This window comes from Myotis brandtii, unplaced genomic scaffold (genome assembly GCF_000412655.1).
Source record: "Myotis brandtii unplaced genomic scaffold, ASM41265v1 scaffold59, whole genome shotgun sequence".
NCBI lineage: Eukaryota > Metazoa > Chordata > Mammalia > Chiroptera > Vespertilionidae > Myotis > Myotis brandtii.
In genome coordinates, this window is record NW_005370223.1 from 5,822,981 (window position 1) to 5,838,826 (window position 15,846).

The window sequence follows — 15,846 nt, forward strand, 5'->3', positions numbered from 1 at the left end:
ATAGGTTTAACCCAAAAGAAGATCATTCTCAAGGCCCTATGCCACATTGCATACCTGAAATATTTATGTATATGTCTGTCTAGGGAGAAAAGTTTGTTTGGTAAGACTGTAAAATAAAGGCAACTGAGGACTTGAACCAACTAAAGATCATAGTTGGAATCCCAGTACTTGTTGGGAGACCAAATACACAATAGCAGGCTCTTAATAAATGTGTCCTGATCTAAATCAATGGAAACTATATAAGTACTAGATGATAAAAGACATTATGAAATTGCTAAAACTTGATGCAAAAACTGAATAAATATTTATAACTTCCCAAACAAATGTCATTATAATATTTAATTTCAAAAAGAAAGATGACTAAGTTTAAATATTACTGGCTGTTTCTAAATAGTGCTCTGGTTTGTTCTTGTTCTTTTCCCTGATTATCGTAAACAAACCAAATCAGATAGATCAATTATATCAAATACAACTATTCTGCCCAGAAACCAAATCAACAAGTTCTTTCAAAATCTTTTTAAAATTAAGCACTATATCTCAATTTTTAAAAAACTAAGCAGATATATATTTAAGAATTTTTAGCTATATTGGAGTTGAATCTCCTTATAACATAGTAACTTTCAAATAAGCTAATGCTTTTTAAAGGAATATTCTTAGGTTCTCTTTAGCTAAATGTAAAGGATTAGAAGAGTCTGGATCTGAGGAAAGAACAGTTGCTCTACTGCATCCTACTAGGTCACCTAAAATACCAGCAAAGCCCTAAGCCAACTTCATCAAGCTAAAGGCACTAACGGTGCAGGTGGCACAATTAGTTCATAAAACTGCACTTCCCCAGCCAGTTAACAGGAAGTACAGGTGTTTGGTGAAGCGAGACAATGTTTTCGTGTCTTTTAGCTCCTCTCCCAAAGAGGGCCACCAATGTGTTCTTCACTTTTTCCCTTCCCACCACCCATTCCACTCTCCTACACCATTTGAGACCATGTTCTTTTCCCCGAGGCCGACTCAGAACCCTAAATGGAGTTTGCCTTGAGAGTAAGCAATAGGGAGAATTTAAATGGAGCCTCTGGTGCTGCATGGTGACTGCACCCTCCTCTAATTTTCTGTATTTCTAGGTTGCTTTCTTTGGCAGTGTCATGAAATACATGCTTTCTTGGCGCCTGTTCCTCATTTTTTTTTTTTTTTGCCTGTTCTCAATTTTCCATCAGTAATTATCCATCCTAATATTTTCATTGCATCTTGAACACCTTGGAATTTCCCTTTTATTAATCTCTAAAGCCATTGTTTCTCAAAATGTGCCTTTCAAACCACTTGTAGGAAATCAACTATGTATAAAATACAGATTCCTCAGTCCTACCTGGGCCTCTTACATCACTCGGGTGAAGACCAGGATTCTGCAGGGCTTTTCCACAAATTCTCCAGTGATTTTTTTGCACATTTAGAATCACTGCTTTTCTCATTCTTAAAATGAACTGAAGGCAACACAAATGTATCTGTTTCTTCCCTAATATACTGTAAGCTTGTCATACCTTACATTACATCACTGACTGTCAATGTGTGCTCCAGGGATCGCTGGAAATTCACAGACCAAGGAGGTCTGTGGGGTCAAAACTATTTTCTTAAAAATACTAAGGCACTACTTTATATTTTTTACTACCATTCTCTCATGAGTATATAGTGTTTTGCAGATGCTACATGGCATTACCATAATAATCTGAAAAGCCTAGTAAAATACTCTCCCCTTTTCTAACTACTTATCTGAATGAGGGTGGATTTTTTTTGCACACTTCAACTAAAACAACATCATGCAAATACAGAAGCAGATATAATTCAGCTGTCTTCTATTTAGTCAGGCATTAAAAAGATTTGCAAAAATTAAAAAGTATGCCATTCTCACTAATTCTTTTCTGGAAAATATAGTTTTTTCATAAATATGTTAAAATCTAACAGGTTATTTTCATTTAAAAATGCATTAATAAATATGTTTAAAGTTTATTAGTTTTAATTTCTAATATGGAAATATCAATAGCCCACACAAATAAAAGCACTCTGGAGTCCTCAAAAATTTTTTAAGTGTGCAAATGAGTCCTGAAATAAAAAATCTTGAGATCTGCTTCCCCACATTTTAATTCAATCCAGAAAGTAAAGAACACAAATTATAAAATAGATAAGAATAAGGCAGATACTTAGAGCTATTCAAATGAATTATCTGAATAGTTTAATTAATTTTAAAAAGATGTACTGAGCAACTACTACATATAAGATACAATGTTAAACCCTTCCTTTAAAGAGTTATAGAATTTCAACTCATCCAGAAGAGTAAAAAATAAGCCTGTTCCTGCAAATGGTTCCTTGCTCTAGTTGAGTGCACTAATCTTTAGTTTTTCAGAAACTATATATTTGTTTCCTGAAGAATGTAAGACTTTGACTCACCTTAAATTTAAAAAATAAACATTCCTGAAAGCAGATATAAATTGTGGATTGCTTTAAGACTCTTGCCAGATTCTATGTGACTGACGTATTTACTTGTTATTATACACTGACATCTTAGCCTTTCAACTTTCAATTTATTAAACAGAATAGATAGTTTTCAATTATTTTAATTTTTTAAAATAACTTTATTGATTTTAGAGAGAGAAAGGGAAAGAGAGAGAAACATCGATCTTGCCCCACTCGGGGATGAACCCACAACCTGGGTATGTGCCCTGAGAATCAAACCCACCACCTTTTGGTGTCCAGGACAATGCTCCAACAACTGAGCAGGGCAGTTTTAGATTATTTTAATCCTGGTTTCTAATGAATTAGAAAGAATGATTCAAATAAAGGTGCACATTGAGACTTGAGACAGTTACACCAGGTAAAATAGTATTTTAACGCTCAAGGCAAGTTTGATATATATAAATTAAAGCTACAAACCAAAAGTAGATTTTCTATCTGCTATCCACCGCAAGGCCCAATCTGCTTTTTTCTTAACATATGGCATTGTTTCAATTGCATTAAATAAAAATTCCCTGTAAAAACAAAATAATTAATGGCAAAGTTATTAACGTGTTTTTCTTAATCAAAATAAATGTTCATTGGCTAATTAGATATAATAATCGCAACTCTATGGTCTACTACCATATTTGTAATTTTTCTGTATTTCTGCATATCCATAAAATATAGAAGTTAAAGTAAAATTCAAATTAGTGGTTTGGATCTGGTCTGATACAAGACCAAATAATTACGATATTCAATTGCTATACAGAATGTGCTCCACAGATTAACAAGTTCTATACAGGTTCCTTTTTTTTTTTAAGCGAACACATTATTGGGCAATAGAAAACTTTACACTCCTATATATACTTCCGTATTTGAAAATTTCCCTAACATTTCTTTTAGAGTAAATTCTGCTCTTAACATAACCAAGCAATATGATAAAACTTTGTAAATAAAACCCCAGTGGTGATACCTTTTCTTGGGCTCTCTGATGTAAGTGTCTATTAGCAAACTGTACATCTCTGAGTGAACATTCTCGATGAGAATTTGAAAGCCATAGAAACAGCGAGCTTCTGGAACCTGCACCTCCTGACTAAATCGCTCCACCTATGAAAATAAGGGAAACATATATATCCAATTCTGTGGGCTCTCATTGAACACTGCAAATCAGAATCTGGACATCAGAATTATCACTTAAAAATTGCCTGTCATGCCACTAGCAGGTCAGAAAGATCTTATGGAGTATTTTAAGCAGTACTATTTATCAACCCTCCACAGTAAAGTAGCTGCATAATGAATTCTTAAGCAATTAAGTGAATTGATCTGTTAGGTAGAGAAACTGACTATAATGACAAATAAACTGTAGAACATCTACCAAAAAATAATTATTTCACTTTGTATAACTGACCTTAAGTCTTTTTTTTCCAACAGCAGATAGTAGATCTACTTAAGCCCCTTTCAGTTAATGATAAAAGTTCATATATCTCTATTCTCTTTAACAAGAAGGCATGCCTCCTGGCCAACCATAATACAAGTTTAAAAACGGGGAGCCAGAACCTAGAGCTCTATTACAGAGCTCCAGAAGGGTTATTAAGGTGCAGGTTCTTTATTAGGCTTCACATCTAAGGGTAGAAATCAAACTCATGCTTATGCATTTTAAATTGGTACAAGATGCTTGGTATAATGACATGGTGCTGGTCAAATAATAGAAATGTATTCTTTCCTCTGACACTTTGTCAGAAAAACAAATTCAAGAAATAAGCTCCATCAAGTTCATCTCCTAGAGAAAAATGTTTAGGTTCAGTCTAATTATCTTACTGCCATTATCTTCATTCAACTGCTAAATGGAAACAAAAGTAAAATAAAACAAAAATCTTACCAAATTTTCATTCACTATTCCATCACTGGCTGCAAAAAAGGCTAAGATGTGGGAGATAAAATACTTCTCATCTGATTTAAGCTTGTGCCAGTGTGGGAGATCCTTCGATAAGTCAACCTAAAATAAAAAGATTTCAACATTTTCACTTGAAGTTAAATTCTCAAAATATTTGGAAAAATAACTTCCACCTCAAAGTTAAGGAGGGACATCTCATTAGCGGGAAAATTTTTAAGAAGGAAAAAAATATTAACATCACGCTACAGACTGAATGTTTGTTTTCACCATCATCCACAAATATCTATGTTGAAATGTCCAAAGTGATGGTGTTTGGAGGTGGAGCCTTTGGGGTGATTAGGCCATGAGAGTGAAGCCCGCATGGATGGGATTAGTGTCCTTATGAAAGAGGCCCAGAGAGCTCCACTGCCCTTTCCACCATGTTAAGACACAGCACGAAGACAGCCTCCAACTTACAAAAATGTTACATATCAAGTATATCAATAAAGCTAGGGGGAAAAACATAATTTAGTGGCACTGGAACAAATGAAGAAAGGGGCAAAAGGCAGGAGAGAATAGAATCTGGTCAAGAAAGAACTGAGGTGAATAAACTAATGACTTCCAGCAGCTGTTGCTTTAACATTTTATATAATACATAACAACTTACATAACACAATAGTGTTAGATAATTAGGCATTTATATATAGACAGATAATTAGGCAGTTACAGCTGCTACTTTAATGCAGGCTAATCTACTTTCATATCTAGAAGTAATGCCAGGCAGGTCACAAACCTGGGTTTTAAAGCAATTTATAAGTATGACTTCCTCTGAGAATAGAAATGTTTCGAACATGTTTATTAGAACTAGTCCTTGGAATTAATAGCGAGATGTACTCTAGAGTTTGGTGGAATCTACAATTCAAAAACAGTCTTTAAATGTACCCTGTAGATATCACTTCAGCTCGGGAAGATCTCTTAAGTATGTTTCACAGTCACCTCATAAACATTTGAGACATGTAATTGTCCTTTGTCCTTCTTTTATTTATTCTACAAAACCCTAATCTCTTCTACCATTTTAAAAAGGACTGTTTCACCCTTTGAATCATTTGTTTTCTTTTCTAAAATCCTTTCCTCATTACTTTATTCTTTCAGTGATTACTGAGCACCTATTTACTATTCCTGAACTTAAAGGATTTGACGCTTGGGGTGTTCTAGTCAAGAATGAGAAGTGGCTTTCATTAGTTATTTTTATTTACTTGTAGCAAGTAAAGGAGACGGGATTCATATTCAAAGCATTGGCTTGCGAAAGGGAGGCTTAGCCATTGGTTATCTACACTATTTGGCTAATTCCACATTGGTTTCTTCTTTTCAGTTGACTACACTTAGTGTTGGGTTCCTGTCAAGCTCATCCTCTTTACAGCTGCATCTGCAAAATACTGTGCTACATTTTACATTTAGCAAGAATAGCATTTAGTCAGAACTAAATGCCCAGACCGTGAAACCCTTGTCCTATCTAACACTACAAATGCCAGACACTGTGCTAAGCATTGGGATACAATGGGGCAGGAAGGGGAAAATATTTGCAAATATCTTTTAAAATATACAAGCTAAAAATCAGGTCCTATATTATTTTAGTTCAACTGAGGTTTAATTGAAGTTCCTGGTTTTTAACTATTATACTCCTGATATTAAATGTTAATATTACAATATGCTCACTCTGACTTATCAAACGTATCTCTTCAAACACTCAGCTTTCAAAAGGTCCTATAAATTTTATTTATATTACATTGGTCATTTTCCATTCCCAGTGTAAACCCCCTGGCCAGCTTTATCTTATTTCAGTAAAGTCTTCAATTTACCATCTAAATATTGATTCCAAATTACTAGTTATCAGAATTCTGTGGATAGCTTTAAAAAAAGAATCCCAGAACTTTGTTTTTTGAATCAAGGTTTCTGATAATAAGCCATATCTTACCTAATAATAGACAAACATGTAAATTGACCGTACCTTCGCTACGCCAGCCAGCCAATCAGGAGAGTATGCAAATTAACCTAACAAAGATGGCGGTTAATTTGCATACATAGGCTCCAAGTGGTGGAGCTAAGCCTGACAGCCCCGGGGCTGTGAGGCTTCGCTGTGCTGGCGGCCCCAGGGCCGGCTCCGGCTGGAGCCCGGCCACAGCGAAAGCCTGGGTGCCAGGTGCCGGAGGAAAACCGGTGCCAGCAGCCAGGAGAAAGGAAGGCCTATTGCACGAATCTCTTCGTGCAACAGGCCTCTAGTTTAGGAATAAAGCTAAACCACTGATAAAACAATAAAGTCTAAAGTTAATTAAATTATAACTCATATAATTGTTTAAATGAAAAATATGTGGAACTAAATGAATTAGACTCCCTTTCAAAATATGTGTTTGAATCTTCCTATAAGCTGCCTATTAAATATATACAACCTGCATATTACAGGGTGGGGCAAAACTAGTTTTACAGTTGTTCATATGGAAAATAATGCACTAATTAATAAATAATAATCCAAGAATAAACTCAGAACTGTAAACTTTTTGCTCTACCCTGCATAATTTTTCAAATTAGTGTTTCTTAGTCATAATACAACATATATTACATTTGCTTAAAAATGCATATAATTTTCAAATGAATTTCAAGAAACTCAAGAGTCACAAGTACCTTCTAAACACGATGAATGAAAAAGCCACCTGTATCCTCCCTTTGTTCTCTTAACTATATCTAACAAAAAAAACTTTCTAAAAACCACAAACAGTTGGTGACAGTCAGGTGTGCCAAGCACTACGACCCAATTTAAAAATGCTGGGGTCTTGTTTTGTTCTATATGTTAAATATAACAAAGATGTTAACAATATAACAAGTTTGAGTAGGTGGGTAAAATTCATAACAGAAGCTTCAAAAATCGGTGCTTCTGATTTCTGTGCAACTCTCCCCCCATTTTGTGTAAAATAATGGTTTACAGTTATTTGGTGCTTACTAGGTGCCAAGTAACATTCTAAATATGGCATTAATCTCATTAATAAGATTTCTCTGATCAATCCTCATAACAGCCCCCAAAACCAGGTACTATTAGCTCAGTATAACAATGACGAAGATACACAGAGAGGTTAAGCAACTTCGCCAGTTCCACAGCAAATGGTAGATCCAGGATTTGTCTGCTCTCGAGCCTGCATTCGTTACAGCATGCATTTACATGTACAGAATCACTCTCATGAAAAAACAGACAGACATATAGGCCCAAATATATCTATCCAAACAGATATATATAGAGAAATATATTGTAGAGGTAGAGATATATAGAGATTAATATACACATATACCCAGAGAGCAAGAATGCTCTGCAGGTATCATCCATCATACTGGTACAATGTCCATTTTTCGATATCTTGTAACAGAAGATGTGAACACTGCAACACAGGACATGATTATTGACGAAAGGCGATGCCACTTACCTCTTCTGCTGTCCAGAAGGATGCCTGTGCCTGTTTATACATTTTCCAAATATCGGGGTACTGGATTGGAAAGATGACAAATCGGCGTGAACTCTTTCTTAGGAGTGGTTCTTCACTTGACTTTGCTTCATTTTCGTTGGTATCTGAAGATAACCTCTTTGAAAATTAAAGTACAAACACCCATTTTGTGAAGACATCTCCTCCTTATTCATATCTAAACACACATCTGAGGGAGTTGGGGAAACAGCATAGGTTTGGGAGCCAGTCTGGTTGGGTTGAAGCCTTACTTGTCACCTCGTAGCTGGTTAATAAGTGTTTGGTTGGTTGTGTAATCGTAGCAAGTTGCTTAACGTCTTTGAGCCTCAGTTTCCTCATCAGTAAAATAATACCTCTCTCACAGGTGATCATCAAATTAATTTTGATGATTAAAAGTGCTTTAAACAGAACCTGGGACATATAAGCCTTGAACAAAGTTATTGTCATTAATGCTATTTTGAGGATAAGCACAAAACTAGACCCATAAATGTCACAGAGGGAACATTTCTACGTTAGTGAACCAAACGTTACCTTTTGTTCCTCTCTCAAAGATAGAATGCTGGTTTGAGATAGAAATAAGCTAGTTATAAGCTTTTTGGTTTTTTTTTAGTTTAATGTCTTCTTTTCTAATTTTAACTGAAATATAATCTTACCTGAAAACTCTGTACCAACAGAGGTTTTGTCTGAAGCTGACCATATACCAATTTGTTATTGCTATTTACATATTAAACTTACTGCATAGAGTCTCACTGTGGGCTCTCAAAGCTTTGTGGAATAAAGTGAGGAACACATACCTACATACATACTACTTGGAAACAAGGTGGCATTCTCACAAGGTAGAGAGCCATATATTTTTTTTTAAATAGTCAGCAAGAGTATCAGAAGAGTTGTGTGTCCATGAGAATGATTATATGTAAAGTATATACAAATAGGCTAAAACGTGTATAAATCGAGATTATTGGGACACATTTCAATTCTGGACTCCTAACTCAAACTGTTTCTCTTCTGTACCAGGCATACCAGGCCCGTACATTGTGTTCCTCACCATTGCCTCCACCAGTCCTCATACCTCTCCAAATCAAGTGTGCTTAAGCTTTGAGGCTAAGAGGCAAGACCAGATGACAGAAAGGCCCACAGTCAACGCCTGAGACACACAGACACAGGTGGGCTTACACATTTCACACATGCTGCCATTGCAGCATAGACTGCCTTATTTGGTAAGTACTTATTCTGAAGGTACAAACCTCCTCAGATAGAGCACATAAGCCCCAGAGTGTAGAAACTAGTTTTTCTCTATTGTGATGTTCCTGTAGTACTGTGTCAAGCATAAAAGGCCAATAAGCATTAGCTAAGCAAGTGAATGAATGGGCTGCTAATTTCTCTTTATCCTGGGCTCGGGTTACTGAATATTGTTAGACTTTTTTTAGTTTAACGTAAGGTCACAATACATCAGTGAAATAATATAATGACCACTCAAATCAAGCCTTCTCTGAGTGCCCCCATCTTTCTCCCCACCCTCCACCACCCCAAATGCCTGGATTAAGTCCAACATAGCACATCAATCACTGCAATTTAATTCCTATTACGTGTCTATAGACTCCTCTAGACTATCCTTCTTGAGAATAAAAACCAACTTTACTTTAGTGGAATCCCCAGAGCCTAGCATAGTACTTGGCACTTAGTCGAAATTCATTCCAGAAAAATTGAAGAAAATGTTTTAAATGGAAGTGGTCAAGTTTTTTAAATGTGTGTGTTATGTGTGTTGCCACTGAGGGCGTTCAATCTCCAAAGAACCATAAGATACTGGCACACTGCAGGTCTAGGCTCCAGAACAGGAGGCAGACATAAGAGCAGGTCCTCTGGGTCTGGCATGGAGGCTCTTTTGCGCCATCACCACATGGATGCTTTATATACATTATCCCACTTAATCTGTAAACAACTCTGACACATAGAAAACTATTTCCATTTTACAGATGGGGAAACTAAATCTTGAAGGATGTAAATAGCATACCCAGGATCCTACAACTAATAAGTGGCAGAAATAAGATTAGAACTGAGATATGTCTGAACTCAAAGCCTTGCCTGAGGCTACACCTCTGTATGCATGGACAGCAGCTAGAGGAAGGCCAGCTCTATCTAAAACCCAGAATTCAAAACACTGAAATGAACTACACCTAAAGAAGAGTATATATTACTATCTCCCACTAAGCAAAGTTCCTTCAACAAAGTGGTAGTGATATAACTGGCAAAGGAGGAAACCACCAAATTGGACTTTATGAAAAAATAATTTCTTTGTCAATAAAGTTGAAAGAACCAATGTGACTTGAAGCTGGTACAAAAGAAAGAAAAAACACACAGCCAAATTGGTTAGGTTTAAAGCAGTGGTTTTTAACTGATGCAAGTTTAAAAATCTACAGAGTAATACTTTCTCAAAATGCATTTGCCTTCCCTTTTACCAGGTTAAAATTAATATATGTAATGAAATTACGAAGCATTGATAGGGACATATTTCACAGGTGAATGAGACAATAAAAATAAGACTGAAAATAAACATTTTGGAATTTGCCACCTCTATAGGTGAACCAAATAACCCTATTTTATTCTAGACTGTCCTTTATAGTACACAATTGTATTCATTTAAAATAAGCGCATTCATGTTTTCAGGCAAGTTATTTAATCTGAGCATCATCATCTGTAAATCAAAGATAATACTTGCCATACTCTGCACACTCTCAAGTGCTATACACTTTTAAAATTATTACTGTGTTATTATTGAACATAATAATTTCTGGTTGGCCTTTTAAAGGCTCTCTCTCTATACTTAAATAAATGATAAAAGAACTAATATAGTGGTTAATTATTTGATCAATCAATACCTTCTATGACTGCCCTCAGGGAAATAAAGAACTCTTAGAAAAGTTTCAAATTTAAAGCCCAATTGAAAAGGCAGAAGTCTGCAGTCAACAGATATTTCAAACTTGTCTAGGCCCACGTTGTTCTTCCTTTAGTTCTTCTAGATTGTGCTTTTATCATCATTTACAGCATTTTGCTATGATTCTGCATTTCTCTTTTCTTTTTCTTTCTTAAATATGTTTTGTCTCTGGGGTACAGAGCTAGAATCCTTGACCTTCACTATATTTGCTATGTGGCCTGTACTGATGTTGAGAAGGACATCATAAGCAGCAAACCTTTCACACCAAGCATCCTGGAGTTTTTAAATGCTGACAATAATTGATCAACGACAGGATCTATGAAAACTGCTCAAGACTTGTACCTTTAAATTAGAATGAAAATCATGTTTGTACATTTATTCTTACTATTCCATCCTGATAATATGTGGACTGTTAAGAGAAGAAGCTGGATTAGAAGGGCAGTATGAAAGATTTTGCAATGTGAATAAATGAAGTTTAACCAATATAAACCTTTGAACTGAGCTAGATATGACATGGAAATATTGCTTATTTTCATGATGCTTAGAAAAATTCACAAACATGTTAATGCAGTGTCAGGAGTGTCACGAGTACATTCCAAAGCTGTAGACTCTTTATGGACCTGGGTTAGGAAGCCATATGTTAGAAAAGAAAGCAATGTAAAGGGGGGGGGGGGTATGGGGGGACAATGGAAGGAGATGAAATCAGAAAGAACGCAGAGAATACTTCCCAAGTGTGTTTTCCAAATGTGCTCTGAAGAACTCTGTGGTCTCTCTAGTGTCACAAACATGAGATTCGAACTTTAGTTTTAAATGTGTTTTCAACCTTTTAAAAATAGTAATAAAAATAACAAGTTGTTTTCTACTGTACAGCAAGGAAACTACCAATGCATGAACTTGTGTTTCCAGGTTGTCGTTTTTCTTTTTTGTGTGTGTTTGGGGGAGGGGTAACCTCAGAGGACAGTTTCTCTAGCAAGCTCTGCTTAACTGAAGAATGCCATGAGACTGAACGAGAAGCAGTTAAAAAAAAAGCAAAAAATAAAAAATACCCTGTAATCATTTGTATCTATTTTTCAGGAGTGAAAAAAAAAATTTTTTTTAACTCTCCTCCTACCCCCCAAAAAGGAAAAAGAAATAATATTAATGGTACCAATAATACAGTAGAAGCCCTCCTATTCAAAGTAATCCAAACTGGTAGCTGAAAATTGGCTAATGTAAGAAATCAGAAGAAAATGACTTAGCTTAAAACATGTAACTTACATTTACTTACTAATCTTTTATAAAGCCAAAGCTTTTTGTTATTGTTGTTAAATTGGCTCACTGATTGACATCCCACATTTTTCTGGCATAAACACACTATGATGCATCACCTATGCTTTTTAGTTTTAACATCCTTAAGATAGAGCAATCTGAGGGCAGAATCCTTACCTCTTTTATAAATATCACCAATCTTTTTTTATTTTTATCTAAGTGTACAGATTTTGTTTTTAACAACTTATCTTTATTGAGTTTCCCAAGCTTTCAAGTTTTCATAAACAATTTTCTTTTCATACTCATATATTATTAGTTTACATAATAGTTAAATTATAATAGTTACAAGTACAGTTGGTATAAAGAGGACTAGAAATAAAGACAACTGATGCTGGTAAGGTAAAACTCAGAATTATGTGAATGCATCAGGGAGTAGCCTAAATGCACTCTAAAGCACATGGGTTGATAAATGCTCAGAACTGGCTAGCAGTACATTTATTAAGAGAACTTCTGGTAAATATGCAAAGAAACTGTTTGCTAAGTTTGGTATAAATCTTCAGTTATCATCTACACCCCAATTCAAAGCAGCAGGTTCATCAAAACAGCCTCATTATTCCATTAATTGATTTATAATATTACATATATTTACTTTAAAAATTACATTCATAAAATACACAAAAGTGGATTTAATCAGTGTTGCACTTATAATTTTGTTTGGAAAATAGGCCCAGGTGTTAAAGCCATGGGAGGGCCTTAAATGCAAATATACATGAATTTTGCCACAGCTATTTCCCTATAGCCATTTTGATGCAACTTTTTTGACACTTTTTTACCCCAGGGTCATCATTTTGATGAAATGAAACAAAACAAATAAAAAAATAGTTAGCTATCAGCTTTTAAAATCTGTACTCCATTTCTAGGCTTTATCTCAGGTTAAAGTGGATATGTCTATTTTGCCTATTAAATGAATATTAAGATGTTGACTTTAAAAAATTTTGGAGCAAGTCAAAGTGATCTGCTTTGATATATAACACTGGCATTTGGCCTTTATCATGCAGACTATTGGGAGCTGTTGAAAGTTTTTAATCAGGTGAGAAACATGATCAGATCTGTGTTTTAAGATCACTTTTGTAGAAATGTGGTTAGATTAGAAGGGAAATTGGAGGTGGAGAGAACAATTTAAAAATTATTGCACTCCCCATCTCTTGCCCCAAATAGGAAATCAGCAGTAGAAACACAAAAGAAAACTGATTTAAGACACATACAAAGGGCTCAGCACCTGAAGGATAACTGAATAAATCTGACAAAAACTCTTGCTTCTCTAATTAGATGTTTAACAAAAGTTTAATTTGAATGAACTCGCCCCACCAACACAAGCCACAACAAGAATAAAAATCTGCGAACACAAAAGTCTTTAAAAAGTCAATTCGGTCAATAAAAAACATAATGGGTTCAGTTTCAAGATATCCAGGGGAGAGCTGAAAATACAACTCTATGGTAGGCAGAGGCACTATCTCCACTCCTTCCCGAATAAGATAAAGATGCCATTGGTAGTCACCACACTACGGGGAGGGTTGTGATTATCCAGGGAAATCATACAGAGGAGCAGCATGACTGAGGACCAAGCCTACAGAAGGGGGAGATGGAAAAACAGAGACAGCTGGGATTGCAACCCACTGACGTGGATGTAAAGCAAAGGCAGACGCGATCTGATCTGGCTAAAGGGTCAACAGCTGAGACCGAGGAATTTGGTAAAGGGTCCACACTGGATATTTGCGGTTCTCAACCTGTGGGTCGAGACCTCTTTGGGGGTCGAACGACCCTTTCACAGGGGGCGCCTAAGACCTCGGAAAACACATATATCCGCAGTTCTCAACTTGTGGGTTGCCAACCTGTGGGTTACAACCCCTTTGGGGGTCGAATGACCCTTTCACAGGGTCGCCTAAGACCATCGGAAAACACATATATAATTAATATTGTTTTTGTGATTAATCACGATGCTTTAATTATGTTCAATTTGTAACAATGAAAATACATCCTGCATATCAGATATCTACATGACGATTCATAACAGTAGCAAAATTACAGTTATGAAGTAGCAATGAAAATAATTTTATGGTTGGGGGTCACCACAACATGAGGAACTGTATTAAAGGGTCGCGGCATTAGGAAGGTTGAGAACCACTGGAAGAGGTTAGGAATTTTGTGGGCCAAAGATTTTCAAACATCTGGGGAGCTGGGAGGCTCAGACTCTAATTCTCCCCACTTGCTCCCAACCTCCAGCTGCTGGCGTTCTTTGTGCGGCGCAATTTGAAAAGCATTTCTATGGATAGACGTGGAAAATTCCTGAGTAGCAATGAACATGAACAGAGATGGCATTAGGAAGATTCATCAGATATCCATGAATTAAGAAAAACACCCTAGATTTTGGTAGTAACTATGGTGTCAAGTTCAGAGGTGGAAATGACAACCTGAATTAAGATATGGCAGTTGGCATGCAAAAGCTGCTTGAATGGGACTTTGCCAGTCTGAGGAGCCGGGCATTTTTTGGGTGGGAACTGAGACCCTTTTGGGAGTTTTTATTTGGAGCGGGTGACATGGAGGCCCTGGTTTGATGACGGGTTAATTGGGCAGAGGTAAACAGGACCGGGGAGCAGGTAAGACTGGGGGTAGAGAGACAACTAGGTGTGAAGTGATGCGAATCTGAAATCAAGTTTCTTAGAGGTATTCCACCTTCTCTTCCATCCCAGGAGCTTTTGATTCATTATCAAAATTGATTACTAGGTGTAGGCCCAGTGATCTACATTTTTTACAATGTACTCCGGGTGATTCTGATGCACCTCAAATGCTAGACAAAGTACTTAAGGCATCCTTGCACCTCAAGTTTAAACCGTTCAGACCGTAACATGCTCACTAAGATTCATTCTAGACCTAAAGTTCTGCTCCTGTCTCTGTGGATGTGTATCGCGTAGATGGGGATAATAAATGAAAATCAACTGCCAGGTCTTTAGCCTAAATGACTGCGGGCACGAAAGGAAACATCTGACTGGTCTCATTCAAGGGGGAAAATCAGTACTAAACGTATTTGTGTTTCAAAACAGGAAGAAAAAGTTTGAAGGATATTTTCAACAAACATTTAGTTAGTTACTAAATGTTTACAAAATAAAAAAAAGTCCCAAATCTGGCATCTACCACTTTCTAAAGAAATGTATGGCTAAGCATAATTCTCTGTCTGAAACTCTATGAAATCAAAGAAACGACACGCAGCAACAGGTTCAAGCGAAAAACAAATGGTTCAGAAGTATTTACAAAAAAATAACAGGGTGTGGAAATTATAGAGCAACAATTTCAACTACCCGACGACACTCAGTCACGTTTTCTTTACTGTTCCTATGTACGTTTATTGACGCAGAAGCAGAGGAGAGGATAAGCACGTTAATTTCGGTTTTATGCAGCACCCGTAGCCCACTGTCCTTTGCATAAAGCCTTTCACTCCGTGCTCTGTGCGGGCAGGACCATCCCTACTGTGTCAATGAAGACAGTTACGCCCCAGCGATTCACAGCGAAGCAGCCAGGTCTGCGCAAAACCGGCCGCCCGAGCTGATCACCTTGATTAAGGTTTCCGGCCCCTCCCCTCCACCCCGTGCACCTGCGTCACCTCCCACACCCCCCGGGCGGCATGCACTTCTCCGCTACATCCACCAGCCCAGGCTCCGGGCCTCGGTTTCCCCGGCCAGGTCTCCAGGAACGGGACGGGCGCGGGGAGAGTCACGGAGGGGGTGCGCCTCGCCGCGGCCTGAGCCCCAGAGCGT

General features: G+C 36.8%; 1 protein-coding gene across 2 annotated transcripts in view; it reads right to left on the reverse strand.

Annotated features, from left to right (window-relative positions):
- RRM2B (ribonucleotide reductase M2 B (TP53 inducible)) overlaps nt 1–15,846 on the reverse strand; it is a 30,637-nt gene that overhangs the window by 14,183 nt on the left and 608 nt on the right. For both annotated transcript variants that reach the window (XM_005879284.2, XM_014550263.1), the window contains exons 2-5: nt 7,819–7,974; nt 4,355–4,471; nt 3,449–3,582; nt 2,914–3,008 (exon numbers count right to left, since the gene is read on the reverse strand). In XM_005879284.2, the coding sequence (XP_005879346.1) occupies nt 2,914–3,008; nt 3,449–3,582; nt 4,355–4,471; nt 7,819–7,974 (502 nt within the window). The remainder of the gene's footprint in view (nt 1–2,913; nt 3,009–3,448; nt 3,583–4,354; nt 4,472–7,818; nt 7,975–15,846) is intronic.